The 17,654-nt window shown below is 41.3% G+C and overlaps 1 protein-coding gene across 6 annotated transcripts in view; it reads left to right on the forward strand.

Moving 5' to 3' along the window:
* The window catches only part of ABL1 (ABL proto-oncogene 1, non-receptor tyrosine kinase), a 123,177-nt gene that overhangs the window by 64,732 nt on the left and 40,791 nt on the right, over window positions 1-17,654 (forward strand). For 2 of the 6 annotated variants that reach the window (XM_072960303.1, XM_072960304.1), the window contains exon 1: window positions 16,076-16,352. The exons of the other annotated variants lie outside the window; for them this stretch is intronic. In XM_072960303.1, the coding sequence (XP_072816404.1) occupies window positions 16,274-16,352 (79 nt within the window). In that variant the 5' untranslated portion in view covers window positions 16,076-16,273. Of the gene's footprint in view, window positions 1-16,075; window positions 16,353-17,654 lie in introns of those variants that run through there. 6 annotated transcript variants of the gene reach the window in all.

Raw genomic sequence — 17,654 nt, forward strand, 5'->3', positions numbered from 1 at the left:
AGTCCATAGATCAAAACCTGATGGAACTGCAAGGAGAAATCCATAATTATAGTTGGACATTTTAACACCTCCCACTCAACTGATAGAACAAGTAGACAAAAAGTCAATAAGGATATAGGGGATTTGAACAATGTGATTAACCAGCTTGGCTTAATTGGTGTTTATAGAACACTCTACGACAAAATAATGAAATACACATTCTTTTCCAGTGTACATGGAACTATTACCGAAGTAAATCATTTTCTGGGCCATTAAAAAAGTCTCAATAAATGTAAACTGATTCAATTCATAGAAAATATGTTCTCTGACTACAATGGAAGTAAATGAGGATCAGTAACAAAGATATCTGGAAGATCTTTCAACTATTTGGAAACTAAATAGCACACTTTTAAATAAATCAACAACCTAACTAACAACCTGGAAAAAACAAACTATTTCCTTGAAACACACAAACTGCCAAAGCTTACTCAAGAAGAAGCAGACAACCAGGATAGCCCCAAGTCTATTAAAGAAATTGAGTTTGTAGTTAAAACCCTCCCACAGAGAAAACTCCAGGCCCTGATGGCTGCAATGGCGAATTCTACCGAACATTTAAGAAGGAAATGATGTGAATTCTACGCAACCTTTCCAGAAAGTAAAAAAGGAGAGAACAGACACTTCCTAGCTCATTCTTTGAGATCAGCATTACTGTGCAGATGTTCCCTTAGTCTCTTTGCCCGATGCAGCCAGAGTAATGCTTTTAAATGGAATCAAATCCTGGTCTTCGCTCTGCCCCAAACCTCCAGGGCCTTCCCAGCTCTGGCAATCACCTTAGGCAGACAAGATCTTCCCACCTCCCTGCAACCTCTGACTGATCCCCTTTTACTTTCCCTCTTACTGACTCTGCCCATCCACACTGGCCTCTTTTGCTCTTCCTTGAACCTTCCCCAGTCACCCTCTCTGCCCCAGTGTTTTTGTACTTGCTGTTCCCTATGCTAGGAAAGTGCTTCCCCCATAGTTCAGTCTACCTCCTTTGGGTCTTTGCTCAGCTGTCATCTTCAGTGATGGCTTTTCTGATTACTTTATTTTAAATTATAACCCCAATCCCCACTCCTCAATCTCAGTATCCCCATCCTTCTTACCTGCTTTTTCTCCCTAGCAGTTTTTACCGTCGTATGTATCCTGTAATATACTAGTTTATTTTGTTGCATGTCTCCCTCAACTAGTATGTGAACTATTGAGGGGCAGGGATTTTTCCCCCTGTGTTCTACCTGTTGTAACCCTAGAGTGTGGGACAGTATCTAGCTGTTAGTAGGTACTCAGTAAACATTTGCAGAATATCTGTTATTTATCTCTTAATGGAGCTTTCCTTGCTTTCAAAAAATTAAAAAAAAAATCCCCCTCTAAATTCTCCTGCTATATTCTCAGGTTGTTCCATAGTTTGGTGACCAGAAATTTTTTAAACCCACAGATTTGCAAGAGATGTTCCTCTCCTTTATGAGGAAGCCTCCGGAAAGGAGAACTGAGGGGAGCATTCTTAGGCAGATCAGTTTTAGAAAGGATGATGTATGAACCTGATTCCTTTTAAAATAAATGTTTGCATACTTCTTGGAAAGCTTCATGTACCCCCACCCAGGCATAAATGTACCCCATTTTGAAGGGTAAGATCAAGGTTTATTTAACTCAGCGGTAGATACTTGCCATTTAAACAGTGCTACAATGAATGTGTGTGTCCGTGCACATTCCTGTTTACTTGTACGTGCACGTATAGGTAGATCTGTAGAGTAAGTCTCCCCAGATAGAATTGCTGGTTCAAAGGGTGAATACATTTTGATAGATAGTTAATATTGCCAAATTCCCCTTATTGGGCTTTTTGAGAACCAGAAACCAGAATATGCAAATCCTGGGTAGAGTCCAGAGCTCACATTCCTTTCATGATGTGCAACTATAGGGCAAAGTTAAAGGCAGTTTTGTCACCTTGTAATAGTGGAAAGCTGTGGAATTAATTAAACAGTGCTTGCAGTCCTTAGGAGAACCATGCACAAGCTTGATAAGCCCCTCCCCGCCTTGTCTTTGTAGAACTCTCTGGCAGGAAGTTGAACACCCACTGCTCTGGACACAGTTTTTCATAAAACTTTCTGGCTCGCTTGCTCTGGAAATGTTGAGATAGGAATGGGTTGCAGCCAGCCAGGGCTGACTGTCCGTGTTCTTGATGTGCTTTGCTAAAGACCTGCCTCTCCTCCTCCTGTAATCCAAAGGCTCCTAAATCTGTTTGTGAAGATTGGTTGGTTGTGGGCATAGTCTAGATAAGGGAAGCCAGTCTTTGGGTACAGTGCTGGCATTTGTAAGTTAGCAAACTTAACTCTTTCTAGTCAAGAAAAATGTCCATGGTCCTTTTTTAAAAGCCCTTGACAAGGAGAAACAACAAAAAAAATTACCTTTGACCTTCAGTCAGCTCTCAGACTGAGAACCTGGACAGATCGTAACAGCCGTTTGGTTCAGCCTCCATTCTGCAGGTGAATGAGGCTCAGATGGGGCAAGTGCCTTCACTAGCCTCACAGAACCCACTGGAATTCAGGACCCTGCTCTTCTGCAGGGCTTCTCTCTATTACCCACAGCTGCTTCCTCCACCATCACCAGTTCTTTTCCATTCAGGTACAGGGAGGTTTGTATTAGAGAAAGACAGCCCTTTAGCGTGGATTTCTACCACCTTGCCGCGACCATGGATAAAGCTGCTTATTGGTGCTGTTTGTACTTCTGATACACGTTCTGCTTTGGGTCTTGCAGAGCAAAAGGAACAAAGGGAAAGAAATGAAATGGTATAGACTGCACGCTCTCCTTTAGGATCACTAATATAATTCCTACCAGCCAAATCACTTGAAGGCCAGTAAGACAGTGCCCTCTCGCAGTCCCAGAGGGACATTATTCACAGGGAAATGCCAAGGTGGGCTGGATTTGCCTGAGGAATGGGGCCTTGAAGAAGGAAAATAGTACTTTTATTGAGGTATAATTTACATATGGTAAAATTTGCCCCTTTTAGTGTATGAGTTTTGACAATGCTTATAGTCATGTAACTGCCACCACACTTGAGATCTAGAACTGTCCCGTCACCCCGTAATTCGTCATTCCTTTGGCTGTCAGCCTGACCACCCTGCCCCAGCAACCACTTTTTAGTTTTCTGTCCTTAGGATTTTGTCTGTTACAGAGTATCATAAATAGAATTAAAAAGTATATAACCTTTTGAGTCAGGGTGCATTTAAGATTCATCCATGTTGCATGTAATCAACATAATTCATTCCTTTGCATTGCTGAGTAGTGTTCTGTTGTATGAAGGTAACACAGTGTGTTTATAGCCATTGAAGGACATTTGAATTATTTCCAGTTTTTGATGATTATGAATAAAGCCTCTATAAAAACTCATATACAGGTTCTTGTGTGGACGTAAGTTTTCATTTCTCTTGGGTAAATAATTAGGAATGGTATTGCTAGGTCATATGTTAAGTGTATGTTTAACTTAAGAGAAACTGCCAAGCTGTTTTATAAAGTGAATGTATTATTTTGCATTCCCACCAGCAATTCCTACCAGTTTGCATTCATACTAGTCGCTCCACATTTTTACCAGCACTTGGTATTTTTTCCTGTCTTTGGCTTGTCTTTTCATTCTTTTAATAGTGTCCTTAGAAGAGCAGAAACTTTTAATTTTGATAAAGTCCAATTTATCAGTTATCTCTCTTAAGGTTCATACTTTTGGTATTGTACCTAAGAAATTTTTGCCTAACCCAAGGTCACAGCAATATTCTTCTAGAAGTTTTTAGTTAACATTTAGACCTATAATCCATTTTGCATTAAATTTTGTATGTGGTGTATATTGGCCAAGAGTCATCATTTTGCATATGAATACACAGTATTCCAGCACCATTTGTTTAAAAGACTGTCCTGTCTCCATTGAATTGCCTTTGCATCTTTGTGGAGAATCAATTAGCACATTTGTGGGTCATTTGTATGCTTTTAATTGATCTCTAAATTCTGAAAGGAAAATAGTAAAAATGAAGAATCCTCTACTCTTTCTGAACTACTGGTTTCTCCACTGGGAAGCCTCTCCTAACATCCTAGGTGAAATTAGCCACTCCTGGGCTTCTATAGTTATTATGCATACACTTATTACCGAATTTTTCTCACCCTTGTAATTCCTCGCTTCACTGTCTGCTTCTCTCTCCTTTCCCACCCTCTCTCTCAGAACCAAGCATCCTTGGAGGCCCAGAAGTGTGTGTCTTCTCCCTTTATATCGTCTTCATCACTGCTGGCTCTATAATGCTTGTTGAATGAATGGCCCATTCTTAAATCCTGATGACAAGGCAGACCTTTGATTGACAACTGATAAGTCAAAAAAGAGTTTTATGAGCACTGTACGAGTCAGATGAGGCCAAGAAGTGAAGATAAAGACTCAGTTCTCTTTAAAGCAGGAACTGTTTCCTATTCTACCTTGGTGTGACATCTGTTTTGCTAGGCATGTATGGGGTGGGTCTGTTACACCAGGCACATTTGGATTATTGGTGGGATCTCAGCTCCAGAGCATGCCTGGCTTCTGAAGTCCCTCTTCTTAAGGGATTCCGTCATGCTGGGCTTTCAGTCACTGTGATTTCACTGGGAATCTAGCCATTCCTCCCTACTTCTCTTGAGTTGTTTTGGAGATCAAAACAAAAAATTTGGGGAGAAAAAGTAAGGGAAAAAGCTGGACAATGTTGAGAATTATTGACTGATTAACTTTTGCAATTCCTTTGCTTTTCAGAAGCTTAAGACTCATGAAATATTTACTGTTAATTAATTCCAGTGTTTAACAGGTTGCTTCTCCTTCTCACACTTTGGAAACATAATATTTACTACTTGGAAATTTTACTACCTAGAAATATTCCTGCAATAGATCTTAAATACTCTTCTTAACGTTTTGACCTAGACTAATTTACCATGACAGTTGGTTTCTATGAGAAGTTTAACAGTTTGGACTCTAGGTCCGGAAGATGGGTGGTACCAAGGTGTATATTTGGAAACTGTCAGAGTTGTGGCCCTGCAGACCTCTGTAAAGGCTGCAGACTGGAAAGTTGCAGTTACTTGTGAGAGTGCTTCCGATGAATGGGCGATGTGTTTCTGCCTTTGATGCTCCAGATTGCTGGCTTTCTCAGATATCTCTATTTTAATCAACCTGAGCTACACCTCCCACTCCCACCCAGGCTCAATCAACTTAGTTGTGTATGTCCAGCCCTCCCCCTCACACACACTCCTTAGTCAGGAATTATGCTGGGAGTCAGTAGAGGTGTCAGAGCTGTGTGGAGTTGTTTCATGTTTACTCTCCAGGAACGTGGTTCTCACTAGAAGCATCTCTAAGTAAGATGCCCCGTACCCGCAACACATAGAGCATGGTCTTTATAGGTTCACAGTGTGGAACTGAGCAGCCACACTTGTTGCATTTCTCATTTTTGTCTCATCCTTTGTATGTAGGGTCAAAATCATTGAACCCATTGCTTTCTCCCTTTTTTATTAACAGTTTTTTTGACATAAGATTTATGTGCCATAAAATTCACCATTTTAGTGTGCAATTCATTGATTTCTAGTAATTTATAGAGTGTGCAGCCTTTACCACAGTCCAGTTTTAGAACAATTCCATCATCCCAAAAAGATCCCTTCTGCCCCTTTGCAGTCGGTTCCACCCCCATCCCCAGGCAACCACTAAATCTGCTTTCTGTCTCTATAGATTTGCCTTTCCTGCACATTTCATATAAGTGGAATCATACAATATGTGCTCTTTGTGACTGACTTCTTTGATTTCACAGCATGTTTCTGAGGTTTATCTATATTGTAGTGTATATCAGTACTTCATTCCTTTTTGTCATTGAATATTATTCCATTCTTTGGATATATAATTTTGTTTATCCATTCATCAATTGATGGCCATTTGGACTGTTTCCAGTTTGGGGCTGTTATGAATCATGCTGCTGTGAACTTCCGTGTTTAAGTCTTTGTTGTTCTCACTCCCTGGGGTAGATTCTTAGGAGTAGAGTTGTTGGGTCTTATAGTAAGTTTATGGTTAACTTTTTAAGAAACTGCCAAACTATTTTTCTGCAGTAGGGCTGTACCATTTTATGTTCCCACCAGCAATGTATGAGTGTTCTGGTTTCTCCATATCCTCACCAACACTTGGTTTTGTCTGTCTTTTTGATCATAGCTATTCGAGTGGCTGTGAAGAAGTCCCTTATTGTGGTTTTAGTTTCCATTTATTGAATGACTAATGATGCTGAGCATCTTTTCATGTGGTCATTAGCCATTTGTATTTCTTCTTTCGTGACACATCAATTTAAATCTTTCATCCATTTTTTGATTGGTTTGTTTACTATCTTACTATTGAGTGGTAAGAATTCTCTATATTCTGAATAGAAGTTCTTTATCAGATGTACAATAGAACACATGGATTTTTTATTTTCCTCACACCAGTACCAGAGGCTGTGGAAAGAGAAAGGGACAGTTCAATAGTAATAATAATTAACGTGTAATCTTTGAGTGTTTGTTATGAGCTAGACGCTGGACTGTGTGTTTCACAGCGATTATTTAAGATACTTTTCTCATTTTCTAAAGGAGATAGGAGTGATTCAAATACTTGCTCTCCAATGAACAGTTTTTAATAAATAAAGACAAGAGAACAGTTGATTTGGGAAATTCTTAGATTTATGCGAGTTAGAACTGGTCCTTTAGAATTGCCACAAAGATTAAATGGCTGTTATGACAGATGCAGAATACCAGCCGTTTAAACAGCCAGATGTTTGTTTCTTGCTTCCATAACAACTGACATTAGCAGAGCCGGGTGTGTATGGGGACTCCACAGGGTCAGACACCTTCTACCCTGTTACTCCTTAAGGTGTGATTCTGCCTCAGGATCTAAATGGCCACTCCAGCAGCCTGTCTCCTCGCAGGCGCCGGAAAGTAGAAGAGCAGAAAGCAGGTTGTTCCCATTGCTTTTAAGAACCTGACCCAGAAGTTGCATGTGTCACTTCTGCTCACATGTCACTGGGTAAAACTCAGTTACATGACTAGGTACAAGAGGGACTAGGAAATGTAGTCCTCATTTTGGGGCCATGTGTCCGTCTAAAGTTTAGGGATTGACAGCAAGAAAGAACAGATGTTAGGCCCATTGTTGGGCTTGAGGGTTCCTGTAACTAGTCTGTGCGGGATTCCCATTCGTTTTCCATCAAAGAAAGTCTACTTGATACGTGGTTATTGGCTTCAACCTTTTGAGGAATTCATTTTACTATTGTTTTAGAATTGCACCAGAATGTTCTTAATGGTAAAGTAGCCGTAAATATGAATTATTATTGCTTAGGGAATGTGAAAATAACTTAGTGATTAAATATGATTCTGGAGTTGCTTTACTGAATATAAATTTTTATATACCAGCCGGTAGGAAGGGTGGCAAACGGTGACAGCTCTGCCAGGTCGACTCTGTTTTGTAGTTTTCTTTTCAAGTGATTCTTTCCCCTAGTGGTGCCATTTAATGAGCAGTTTCTCCACTGGTAACTATAACTGTTTTCCTCTAGTTAATATGTGGTTCTGGATTAACATGCCAGGTCTGTCCTTTAGGAAGAAAAAGAGCAATGCTGTTTCATTTAGAGATGCTATTGCTTCTCTAAGGACGGCAGTCATTTCTAACAAGTGTCGGGAAGACATCTTCTGGATCCATTTGTCCTTTGTGTGTTTAAAAACTTGACAACAAAACAAATTGGCACTGAATGTTTTGAAGAAACAAACATTAATGTTCCCTGAGTGTTTCTAGGTTTTCAGGCCTTGGTAACAATTACCAAGAAATCTGCTTTCCTGGGTGCAGCTCTACTGCCCGGAGGATCTTAATACTGAGGGAGCCCTTTCTTGTACAGCCCATTTCGGCTGCCCCAGAGATAACTTGGATAAACACAGGCTCCTCCGCGTACCTCCTAATCCCTGCTGGGTCTTACGCTGTAGGGAGGGTCAGACAGCTTGTTTTCTTTCCCTTCTGGCCCTTCTCTCTACACTCCCCTCCAGCTGCCTTCGTCCCCCACCCCCAAAGTAACGTGATCTCCTAGGCCTGGTCTGCTGCTTTCGCAGATTCTTTTAGTCTTAGAGAAAGAGAGGAAAAAAATTAACCATTGGTTTCCCAGTTCAAGCTTAACAAAACTACAGAAGCCAAAAGCAGTGCCAGTGTTTGAAAGAAGGGATATTGCTTGTAAATAACCAATGCTGGGACTTTTCTTTTATCAACTGGTTCTACTTAAGTGAGCTTAATTTACCTTATTGTAAAGATAATAGTTTGAAGCCTTTAGATTTTTGTTGTGTATATATCTTAATCTTTAATCATTATTTAGATTAAAAGCAAACAAACAAGACTTTCCATGATTTAAAATAAAATTCTGTGGCATTTATTTCAAAAGCTAACCAAAGTAAAGGGACAAAGACAATTCGTGAAATCGTGCAAAACCTCTTTAAGTTGAACTGAAGCACTTAGAGTTAATAAGAATGTCCCCAACTTTAACATATCTGCTTATAGCTTAATTTTAAATTAGGTGTCCAGATTTAAGAATTTAGGATCTGGTTGTTTCTTCACTACCAGCATTAAGATTTGAGACCTGTAGTTTGCAACAAATTTTAAATACTTGTTTAGCCTGGTATCCTAAAACTAGTCTGTCAGCTCTTAGTTATGGGTACCTAGCGGGTGTCATGTAATGGAAAGGAAATCTAACAAGGGAGTTTGGAGAACTGGGTTCTTTTCCTAGCTCTGCCAGTAACTTGCTGTGAGACCTTGTACAAGTTATTTAATCTATCTGTGCCTCAGTTGTCTCATCTGTAAAATGGTCAAACTAAATTCTGATTTAAAATGATTAAACATTACAGACCTGTTTTTATTTCTATTCCCTCCCCAAATCCCACTGAAATGACAGAGACGTAAAAAGATGTTTTAAAAAGTGAAGAATGCATAAGGACAAAAAGAACCCAAAAGGCAAAGTAGGTAAGAAAAATGAACATGTTTTTGGAAAATGGAAGGCGTGGTAATAGGATTACTAGAATCGAAGAAGGGGAAGCGTAACCCCTTCTGAGAGAGACATTGTTTAGAAGTAAGCCAGTTTACTTGTAAGAACCTAAGAGAAAAAAAGTCAGAAATTAGAGGCATTAGTACCGCGGAAAGCAGGGGGGAGTGAGGCCTTTAACTGAAATCAAGGAGATCAACTGAAAGTCTGTAAAAGGAGTGTTTAGATTCTCCCCAACCCTGTACAGCCACATGACTGCTTCCCCTTCCTACCTATATGAGACTAGAGGTATTATTAAGAAATTGCCCTATAAAGGCTCCAGACTCAGAGGTATTACTTCAGCAGAGGTGCAGGTAGGCCCCTGGGCTGAAAACAGTGGGTGGGCAAGAGCAGAGTTTTAAGTCTGCAAACTGAATAATGAGATTCTCAGCCCTCTTCCAATCCCTGCTGGCCACGGCCCTAACAGAGAAGAGAAGGGAAGGTTCTTTTCTGGGAAAAACTGAATGACCCTAGAGAAAAGCCCATCTGGGGATTCTCTTGATGGAAAACTGAGTTCCCACCTCCTTTCTTGAAACCCACGTGTTGTTATGCCCCTTCCGTGCATACTTTTAGTTCCTCTCTCATATATAACGCGTGGGCAGCCACATTCCTCCAAACATTAGAGAAACGACTCTACATACAGAGAAGGGCTAAAACAAATTCACAGTAAAAGGGAGCATAGTGGAAATGAAGACAACGCAGGAAACAGAAGAGTTCAGAAGAACTGTTGTTTGCTCTCCTCAGAGAAAAATACTGCAAACATCAAACAACAGTGTTATCAAAAACTAACAATCAGAATAAGAGAGAGCTCTTTAATACTGAGAACATGATAGCCAAAATTTAAAATTCAACTGAAGACTTGGAAAACAGTCTATCTCAGAAAGCAAAACACAAAGGCAAAGACTTAGACAGCAGGAGAGACCAGATAGGAGTTAGAAGCTCAGTCCGGGAGCTTCAGTTACTTCTATCTGATAGGAATTCCGGAAAGGGAGAACTGAGAGAAAATGGAGGAGAATTTAGGAGACAGTAAGTATCAGGAGAATTTTCAGAGCACAGCGAAGTGAGCATTTTCTGGAGCTAAACAACCTAAATCTTTGAATTGAATTGGCTCCCTGAGTGCCCAGCATAATATATGAAAAAAGACTCACTCCAAGCCATGTCACTGTAAAATTTCAAAACACCAGGAATATTAGAAGACCCTAAAAGCTTCCAAAGGAAAAAGCATGTGATACATAAAGCATCAAGGGGCAGAGTGGAATTGCATTTCTAAATTACAATGCTGAAAACCAGAAGATAGTGGAGCAATGCCTTCAAAATTCAGTGAGGGAAATGACTTTCAACTCAGAATTCTATACCCAGCCAAACTGTCAGAGTAGAACAGAAAGGCATTTTTTAGACATGTACCTTTTTTCCTTCCAGGAAGCTATTGGATGATGAATTCCATCAAAATGAGGATGTAAGTCAGTAAATAAAACTGAGACTATTTTAAATGTTTTAGTATTTAGAAAATATACTACTAGGTGCTTTAAAGATCTTTGAAATGTTTGGGGGGAAAGAAGTAATATAGGTAGATAGAAGACTAATCAAATGAAAAAATCAAGGCAATTAATTTCTCCAGGGTAAATAAAATTATATAATAAAGGAAAGATTCATAGTATATTATTGGTGGAGCAGTAAGCAGTATTTATATCATCATAGTAATGTCAACATTGACAATGGATTCAATCAAAAACTGTGATTTTTATTGTCATGGGAAGTTGGGGATGGTGATGGTTTAGTTCTACCACAACAAGGTGATATATAATGTGAAAAGCTGATGAATCCAGAAAAATATGAGGATATTAAAAACCTGAAAATGACTCCTTCTCGGGAAACTGGCAAGGGGACAGAGTCAGGAGATTTCTGGTTTTATTATAAGACTTTCAATACTATTTGATTTTTAGCCATGTATATACATTACTTTGATTAAAAATAAAAATTAATAAAAATATTTAGGGCATACCAACAATATTAGTTTCCCTCTGGAGAAAAATTCCTTAATACTTATTATATTTGACCTGTTAATTATAAAAATGTAGTCAAATCTTACTACAATGAGATTTTCTAGAAAGTGGATTTACTCCCAAGCAGTTAGATTTGGCTCCCAGTTGAGAATTAACAGCTTTGGAAATTCCAAAGGCAAAAACAAAGCAATCAGTGTTATCTGAAAGCCAGTCGTATGTGTGGCCTGTACATCGAGCCCTGGGCCTGAAGTAGGCTCCTACTAAAGATGTGGGGTGTGGAGTTGGTGTTTTGCCACAAAGCTGTTGTTGCAAAGCTTTGGCTTTAGGATTAAAGGTTGGGCTCTCTGTGACATTTGAACCTTGGTTGCTGCTCCTGCCCCATAGCTAGTGTTTCTTTCCCTTAATAAAGTAAGTTATTTATTTATTTTTTGGGGGGGGAAAACCACCGGACTGCTTTCACTCCCTCAGACTGTGCTTTCTGGCTTCATTTCCACATATCACATTTGTTAATCTTAGTTCCTGACTTAGTCCCAGTCAGACTTACGCAGGCACACAGACCATCACCTGATGTAGTCAGAGGCCTCTTTTGGAAATAACAATAGTTGCTGTTTATTGAGCACCTTCTCTGCATTGGGCACCTTCCATACATTATTTCTAATCTTCATAACCCAGAGAGATAGCTACTCTTAAGACCACCACCCAGTTTTACGGACTAGAAAACTGGGTCACTTGCCCAGGCTACCACAGTGAGTGGCAAATCTGAGACTGAGAATAAGTTTGCGTGATGTCATAGCTCATTCAGCCTCTACTGTGTTGCCTCCACCTCTTACCTGGTTTCTGCACACCACAGTCACCAGGCCTTTGTGACATTTGACCAATAAATAGTGCTATCTCACTGAAAATTTATGAAACTTAAAGAGATGCATGTGTGCCCTTACACAGGGGCAAAAGTGGGTACAATTGATGTGATCTTCTAAGCTGCATTATTCTCCAGTGGGTTGGACCCACAGAACTAGGGAGCCTCGCAGGCTCTCGCTGGACAGTGTCTGCAGAATCAGAGGAAGTGGGCTTTGTTGGTGTGTAAAATAGCATGCACATGCCTCCAGATCTTTCCTCGTCCTCCTAAAGTCATTGGCTGGCCTGGAAAGGGATCAGTCAGATCTGGGATCATCTGGTCTTAGGGGTCCCTTACCAGGCACCATGTCAGATTCTTCTGTCTCCCTTAACCCCCCACCCCCATCCTGTAGCTCCCGGCAGGAGCTTCCCCATACTGCATCTGCATCCTGCTTTCTTCCTTTGAGTCACTTCTCTGGTGGGCCCACCCCCCTCCCTTTTTTAAAAAATAGTATTGAACTCTAAACTTTAAAAAAATTCAGTCTTTATCCTAGAATCTTCAGAGAAGAGTCCTCTTTTAGTAACTTGTTTTTACAGTTATACATTTCTTAAATTCAGAAATTGCTTTCAAATGAAAAAATTTTAGAAATATCCACTCCTGTTTGTCCTATTCCCAGGGAAAATGAGAAGCAACTCTTCCCTCTTCCAAAACAGTGGGTTTCAAACTTAAATATGCATACAGATCATCTGGGGAACTTGTTAAGATATAGCTCATTCCATATATTCTGATTCTGTCGGTCTAGAATGGAGATCAAGGGTCTGCATTGTAAGCAGACACCCCAGGCAATTCAAAATAGGTTGTCCATGGACTGTGCTTTTAGAAACACAGCTCAGATCACATACTTTAATGTCATGTAGGACCTTTATTCTTTCTTTCCTAATATTCTGAATATATTTAAAAATACTCTTAAATAGTTTAATTCCATGAATGGTTTTTCTTTTAAGACATTTTTCAATAGTTAATGATTTTATTTCACCTTCTGGCTTTGCTCCTATTGTCCACCTTTCACTTAAACTGCAAATTATGTCCATTTTGGAAAGTTCAGGGGCTTTAGGTTTTACTACTTCCCAGCTATGTGAACTTGGACAGAACACTTACTCCTCCCCATCCCTGTTTACCCCCGTCTCCTAACCTGTGAAATGGAGTTAAAATACACCAGATTCGTAGGATTATTGTGAGGCTTGTGCCTGGTGCATACTAGGCACACATTAAAAGTTTATTCCTTTCTCAAACAGAATGTAACATAGCAAACAAGTTACTTCACCGTCTTTTTAATTTCTTTCTTTCCTTCTTTTTCTTTTTCTTTTTTTCTTAAACTAATGGCTTTTAGGTTTAAGGTTGCTTAGGGAGAATCCTTCTTGGGCCTTTCTTCATTGTAGTAAGAAGATTGAGGCTCTTATTTGCTTGTAACGGAATGTTTTTTGTATCTTTCAAGTGAGTTTCAAAAGCTTCAAAAGCTAGATCTGGAAAGAATAATCCTGGTTTAATATGATAGTGTGCAGCTTGGTGATATTTTCAATATTTGTTGCTGCTAATTCAGAGTGTTTTGCCAGACCTGTTGATGTATGGTTTTATAACTGTATTTTAAAAGATTTGGACACAATTTATAAGCATTACTCATTTTAAGAGGTATTAAAAGGATAAGGTCATTTTAGATTCAAAGAGAGCAGAATATTAGTAATAGTCATCAGCTTTTAAAAATAAACTTACATCCTAATAGCACATGCAAACACATATCTGGGCCTGTATTAATTGATAGCATTCAAGGATATGGTTAGAATTGCAAAAATGCCCATTAATGTATATAATTCTTGGCATTAAATTGCCTATTTGAATGTAGCCTATTAAATCTGAAATGCTATATAATGACAGACTTTATTATAATCTAATCTAAAGCCCTTGAACTTTCTAAAATGGCATCAACACAGATAGCAGTTTTTGGCTTGTTTGTATGGGTGGCGCCCTGGGGAATTTTATTTTTGGCATTACACTTGAAAGTTGAAAAGCTCAAGTAACGGTAAACAAATCGGCCATCATCACACACAGCTCTCTAGTAGAATGATAGTATCTTCCAGAATCTACATAGCACCCACAGTCATTGCACTTGTCACCTGGTGACCCTGTAAGCCCTTTGTCTCCAGGAGATGAAACTGCTGTGTCTTCTTAGGTGCTCATGAGGCCTCACCTGGTACCAGAACACAAACCATAGGTCTACTTTTTGCAGTAAAAACACATTTTGTACATGAATCAGAATTCGGCAGGACATCTCTAAAAAGTTAATGATGCCCTGGCTGAGAAACCCTGTGTTATACACGAGTCACATCCAGTCCAATCCTGAACTTTTTTTTTTGAAATATGTTCTTTTAATTAATTAATTACTATGGGAGGGTAATTAGGTTTATTTATTCATTTTAATGGAGGTACTGGGGACTGAACCCAGGACTTTGTGCATCCTAGGCAGGCATTCTACCACTGAGCTATACCTTCTCCCTCAATCCTGAACTTTTATGTACAAGTTTTGGCAGACCTGAGTGAAGATCTTGTTTCTCAGCCACTCCTGTTGTATTGAAGGTACTCAGGTGTTTGTCATTATAGGATAGGCTAGACAACAAATGAGGCCAGCTTTGCCTCTGGGGCTGATCACGACCGTAGCCAGGGTCTGTTAACCAAGGCTGCTTCTGAAAAAACATATGACAACCTTAGTTATTTAACCAAAGATATGGGTATCCAAAACTGTAATGTGCTTGGAATTTATTCTTGGTGGGAAGGAGCTGCATAATCCACTGGTCAGGAGCCTGATCCTTGGAGCCAGGCAGGGCTGGGTTGAGTCCAGCTCTGCCTGTTTCCAGCTACAGGACTTTGGGCAAGGTGTTTGACTTCTCTAAACTTCAGATTTTTACCTGAAGAATCAGGATAATAATTCAGTTTTCCTCAGGAAATTGTGCAAATACAGTGTGGTAATGAACAGACCATGTTTCTCACAAAAGTCTGACTCATAGTAAGATCTCAGTACATGTCAACTCTTAGTATTCACGTGCTCTAAGATGTGGACTGACTTCATTTTTCTCTCTATTCTAATTTAGTTATCTAACACTATTAAATAACTTCCCTTTCCTATAGTTATTGAAATCTATCTGATTTTATTTAATTATTTGGTATGATTGAGTTCCGTATTGTTTCCCATTGCTCTAGGTTTCTGGTTTTGTGCCAAGTAAACACATGATTGTGATTATTGCTATTTTACATTATGTTATGATATTGTCTATTATCAGTCCTAACCAGAGTTACAAAAAGATCTGGGCCAAGTACAGCAATGAAATGTGTTTTAAACAATGGGCCCCCATGGCACACACCAAACAAGGGAAGAGTTCTCTGTTGAAGAAAAGGAGCCTTCTTAAAGAAGGGACACGGGCCCTGCCTCTCATGAGTTTTCATTGTGGAGACTAAACTCCCTTTACAGATAATCAGAAATTATGTTGAAGTTTGAACTTGTACATCTCTCCTGCCTCCTAGTCTGGATGTGATTTGATGGATGTGTTACCTGCTTGTGTCGTTTGTCATGTGGGTTCCAGCTCTCTGATTGTTCATTCCTCAGACACCCATTGCGTTAGCCTTAATCACAATAAACTCACTGAACCTAAATGAGAGCAGTATTGGTAATTCCAGAGGAATTTGCATTATTCACCAACAGTCTCAGGACATAGGGTTTGCTAGGGCACCGCACACAGTGGGGCACCTCGGCCTCAACTGGTGCAGGTTGGGGGCATCTCCTGCCACAGAGATGCACGAGGTTCCTAAAGTGATGCTGAGCAGGCCTGCCCTCCCCTATCCTAGTTGCTAGCGTCTTTCTTGGAGGGCCAGGACCGCAGTTCCCAACGTTGAGACCAATAATTGCCGCCCTTAAAATATCCCCCCCCCCTTTTTCGCTAACCTAGGGACTGGCGGGGGGACTGGGTGGGCGAGGGGAGCGGGGCGGGGGGGTCGGGTTGGTTTGGGACGGCGGTGAAGGCCTCGGGCCGGCCCGGGCCTTGCGAACGCTGGGAAGCTCTGGTTCGCGGCGCGGCGCCGAGAGGGTTAAGGCGGCGGGGGCGGGCCTCGCGGGCCGGGCTCGGGGCCCTTTGTTAACAGGCGCGTCCGGAGCGGAGGCCGAGACTCGGCCGCGGCCATGGGCGGGCGCGCGGGGCGGCGGGGAGGCGGCGTGGCGGGGCCGCGGGGGCCCGGGAGGGCGCGCGGGGCCAGCTGGGCGAGCCGCGCCTGAGCCGCGCCGCGGAGCCAGCCGAGGGCGCCGGCCCCGACGCCGCCCGCACGCGAAAATGTTGGAAATCTGCTTGAAGTTGGTGGGCTGCAAATCCAAGAAGGGGCTCTCGTCGTCCTCCAGCTGTTACCTGGAAGGTAAGCGCCGGGCCGCCGCCTGGAGTGGGTCTTGGCGGCCGCGTGTGCGCCGCCGGGCCTTCCTAGGCCTCGCCCGCCCGCCCGCGCGCGCTCCCTCCTCTCCTTCCCTCTCCCTCCCTTTCCCTTTCCCTTTCCCTCTCTCTCTTTTTCTTCCTCTCGCCCGCCCCTGGGCCCTGCTGCCGAGCTGGGAGGGTGCGGGGCTCTGGTCCCCCGCGCACTGACCCCGGGAGAGCCCACGACGGGATGGCGAGGTCGCGGGGCCCCCAACTTCAGGGCTTCACCCAAAAGTTTGAGAAAGCGAACTCTACAGGCCTGAACCGCCTTATGAGCCCACGTTGTGGAATTTCCACCGTTAATTGGGAATTATGTGTCAAAAAGGTAGACCTGTGTTTGTGAAACATACGATTTTCATTAAGTCTCGTGTACAAAGGGGACACGGCTCTACCATTTATGGATACAGAATTTCAAATGATCTTTCTGTCGTTCTCCCCCCCCCCCCCATCTTATCTTCAGACCGCGAAGAGGTCTTAGGAATTCTCTCACTTTTCGGAGGAGAAAAGAGAAATTACACATTTTAAGAAGGCATTTTTGAATGAGTCCAGAGTACTTGGAAGGGAAAAGGGTAACCGCATGTTAGGTTGCTCCAATAAAGCCTCAGAACCCAGAGCATTTCACTTTCGCCCTCTCTCCATTCTACTCTTTCTTCTCTCATCCCATTTTTTCCCTTTCCTGTTTTTTTTTTTTTCCCCTATTCCAATAAGGTGACAACGGGGGAAGAAAAAAAAAAAACAATTGAGGATGTTGAGTGGTCTGTCCTCATTTTGTAGCTTTAGGGTGAATCTGAAGTTTATCTGATTCAGGGACTGGTCCTCCCAGACTATTTGCTTTCAGTAGAAAGGGTACTTCAGAGATGCAATCCTGTTGCATTTCTCTGTCGTTTTTATTTAGGACTTAAAATAAGAACCAAAATGTAAAGCTCATTTTAGAAGAGGTAGAATTTCTGCTAAGTGCTATGAAGTTGTAATGTTTTTCTTTTTAAAATGGAGAAATAAACAGAGGCCTTGTCAATTATCTGACCTATTTTGCTTTTCTTTCCAACTTTTTGACTTGAGTCACGTGTGTGGCTCAAACCATATACCAGTGAATACAGGTGAAACCTGTTAGCCCTTTTTGCCACAAGATGTGTACATTGGTCCCCTTCCTTCTCTGGGATTTTGAACCTTGGAGAAGGTGCATCCAGATGGAGTAGGATCACAAAATCTAGCATTTGGAGGGAGAAGATGGTTTATTTGTCCTTAAAAG

This window comes from Vicugna pacos, chromosome 4, assembly GCF_048564905.1.
Source record: "Vicugna pacos chromosome 4, VicPac4, whole genome shotgun sequence".
In the NCBI taxonomy this organism is placed as follows: Eukaryota; Metazoa; Chordata; class Mammalia; order Artiodactyla; family Camelidae; genus Vicugna; species Vicugna pacos.